At 48.3% G+C, this 2,962-nt stretch overlaps 2 protein-coding genes across 3 annotated transcripts in view; one reads left to right on the top strand and one right to left on the bottom strand.

The window, feature by feature from the left end:
- Positions 1 to 1,882, top strand: part of zgpat (zinc finger, CCCH-type with G patch domain) — a 5,229-nt gene extending 3,347 nt beyond the window's left edge. Inside the window, exons 6-7 of one of the 2 annotated variants that reach the window (XM_031868776.1) lie at positions 705 to 1,134; positions 1,413 to 1,882. In XM_031868776.1, coding sequence (XP_031724636.1) covers positions 705 to 1,134; positions 1,413 to 1,545 — 563 coding nt within the window. In that variant the 3' untranslated portion in view covers positions 1,546 to 1,882. Of the gene's footprint in view, positions 1 to 704 lie in introns of both variants that reach the window. The other variant, XM_031868775.1, reaches the window with a different exon arrangement.
- The window catches only part of chrna4b (cholinergic receptor, nicotinic, alpha 4b), a 15,270-nt gene continuing 12,436 nt past the window's right edge, over positions 129 to 2,962 (bottom strand). The window contains exon 7 of the mRNA XM_031868774.1: positions 129 to 259. Within this exon, the coding sequence (XP_031724634.1) occupies positions 155 to 259 (105 nt within the window). The 3' untranslated portion in view covers positions 129 to 154. The remainder of the gene's footprint in view (positions 260 to 2,962) is intronic.

Here is a 2,962-nt window from a genome sequence, read left to right on the forward strand (position 1 = left end):
TCGAACCCCCCTGTGCGCCGGCTTTTTTTTCCCCCCCCCACAAAAAAGGGGGCCCCCCCCCCCCCCCCCCCCCCCACAAGGCTGACCGGGGCACGTTTTGCATGTTCTGCCCGTGTTCACGGTTCCCCAGGGTTTCCTCCTACCCCAAACACATTCATGCTCGATTTACAAAATCTTTGCGCCTCTGCCCTTGACCAAAGCATTTCGCCTCAGAACTTGAGTTGGTCCCCGGGCTCTGCACTGTGGCTGCCGGCTGCACCTAAATAGAAAAAAAAAAATCAATAATATTGCAACACAATGAGTACCCGCACACCGGAATTACAGCTCCCTTTCGTTGAGTGACATTATAATCATCTTATCACGTTCATACATCTTCATGACGAGGCAAATGATCAAAAGAACACTCATGTTGATGGACATACAAGTTCCAGTCATGGGTCACAAAAGATGCAATACAGATATCGAACAGTTAAATCTAATGAGCTGGGTTCCATCAGTTGACAAGACATTAGAGGCCAACAAGAGTCATTAAAAAGCATATTTAACATGTTAAATGTTCATAAAAGTATAACCTAACTGTACCTTTTTAAAATGTATGTTTAAATCTATTGTGCATTGTGTTGCCAGGTGTTTGTTTTGCATACACTTTGCCCCGTTGGGTACACGTGTTCCTCTTCCTCACTCAATCGCTTTTGTTTTCTCAGGCTTGGGAAAGATGCAGGAGGGTCGAGTAGAGCCAGTCATGGCCGTGGTTCTACCCAAACGCAGGTCTCTGGACCAGTGTGCCGAGCTCACCCAGAGACGCACCCAGAGCAAGGTCGCCCAAGACGGCACGCCGACGGGCCGCCCAAAGAGACGCAGGAAGCCCCGGGCCGCCACCGGAGGGCGCCGTACCGTCTTTGACTTTCTCAACCAGAAGCTGGAAGGCAAGAGCACCGGTCCCGCCGAGGAGGGCGCTGCTGCTGCTGCTGCGGCGGCGGCGGCCGCAGCGGCGACAGGGGTGGAGGCTTACAGGGGGGGCAAGAGCACCAAGAGGACTCTGAATGTGAAAGTGTTCCAGGCTGCTGAGAGGGTGTCCCAGACCGAGAGGGAGATCCAGAAACTGACTGAGTCACTCAGCAGACAGACGGGCAGGTCAGTACTCACTCCTGTGTTTTGCTCGTTTATTATACATTTCTATATGTGCAAACTGAACCAAGATGTCATTAATGATCACTTAATTCCAATGCAACCTTCTCCATGGAGAGTACACATTAGCAATCCCATACACACGCATGCGTACACAGCACTTGAGTTGCTATGTTGAGATGGCTTGGGGGAGTTAAACTGTAAATAAGATGCACTTCTGCAAAGTGCATCTCAAAGCAGCTTGTCTCCCCCACGTCCTAATCCATTATTTTGTGTGTGCAAAGCTCCAGAGTGAAGCAGCTGGAGGAGAAGCTGTCAGCGGCCCGCCGGCTGCTGGCCCAGCAGAAAACCCAGGAGCTGTCCGTCCAGGGAGAGCACCGGAAGGCCGACACGCACAAGAAGATGACTGAGTTTTAAGATCAGTTCTCTCGAAAGACTCTGAAGATAAAGGGAAGCACTGCCTGACTGAAATGAACCTTTGTCCGTTGCCTGTTGTCAGTTTTTTGCTATATATCTTTTAGCATTATCTTTCACCGGCATCATGGATTCGACTCGGCTGCGATGCCCTTTTCATGCAGAATGCAGCATTTCTGCTTCTCATTATAATTTCCGAGGACTGAGCAGTTTTATTTTGTGCGAACAGTTGTTGGCTTCCTAATTGAACCCTTCACAATAATGTTCCAAACTCAATTTTATTGTGATGAACATTTTGTGTATTTTTCTTCATCCACACTAAAACACTGTGTTTGCAGAACCTAATGTGCAATTTTCATTATTTTTTTTTAACCATATACACCTATGTAGTGCTTTCTCTACCACCAACATTTTGAATGTGTTCTTTTGTTTCACTTTTCAGAGAGAGGTTTCAATAATTACAGCCAGAGGCTGCTCCAATGGTAAGTGCAGTATGCCGTTGCTCGGATTTCTGGCTGACTTTTAAATTACAACCTCGGGAGTTGGGAGACCTTTCCACTCTTCTGAAGTGGAACCCCTCCATTCGCCCATGCCTCTTACCGGCTCATACACAGCATCTTTGAAGCCACGACCAATACACCTCTATTAAATAATGAATTTGGAGAGCACCATGTCTGCTCGTTGATCCGACACATTGTCTGTAGGCGGTGGGTGGGTTGAGTAGTGACTGCGTCCGCCTCGCTGCCTTCCACACTCCCAAGTAAAAGTTTAAGTTAAGGTGTTAGGTGGCTCTAGGTGAGGTCCTTCTTATGAGCAATTTATAATCTTAATGTGATGCAGCATGAAACACAAAACTACTGTATTTGCCGCATATGTTCAACGTTCTTTTTAATAAAGGCCTTCCGAAAGAATCAGTAGTGTTTAGAAATGTAAAGTTTAGTGTGACCCCGAGTCCATAAAAGACAGCTTGAGAACTGGTGACCATCAGCATGTCGCGTTGTCCCCTCAGGAGGAGGAGATAGTAAACACCTCATGTTAAAGCAATCAGCTGGGGAGATACAGTGCACTCTGTAAGCCCTCCTTGAAGTCTCTGGATGGACTCTGGGGCGCAGCAGAGGGCAGCCGCACACACACCCTCGGTGTCCCGAGGGAAGCCCCCACTCGCGCTCCGATCTTATGAGTGGCAGCACTTTTAGATTGCCGGTGACTGGAGGGATCACACTGAAATTGCTGATCGTTGTTGGAAAAAAAAAAATGGCAAAAATGCAGCGCGTGTGTTGATTTAATGGGATCCCTCGAGGCTCTGTGCTTCACGCTTTACCCCTTTACGGGTCCCTGGCGGTATCACCCCACAGCCAACAGCAGATTTAGTCTGTGTGTGTGTGTGTGTGTGTGTGTGTGTGTGTGTGTGTGTGTGTGT

The sequence above is a fragment of the Anarrhichthys ocellatus genome, unplaced genomic scaffold (assembly GCF_004355925.1).
Source record: "Anarrhichthys ocellatus isolate YVR2014 unplaced genomic scaffold, GSC_Weel_1.0 scaffold44, whole genome shotgun sequence".
NCBI lineage: Eukaryota > Metazoa > Chordata > Actinopteri > Perciformes > Anarhichadidae > Anarrhichthys > Anarrhichthys ocellatus.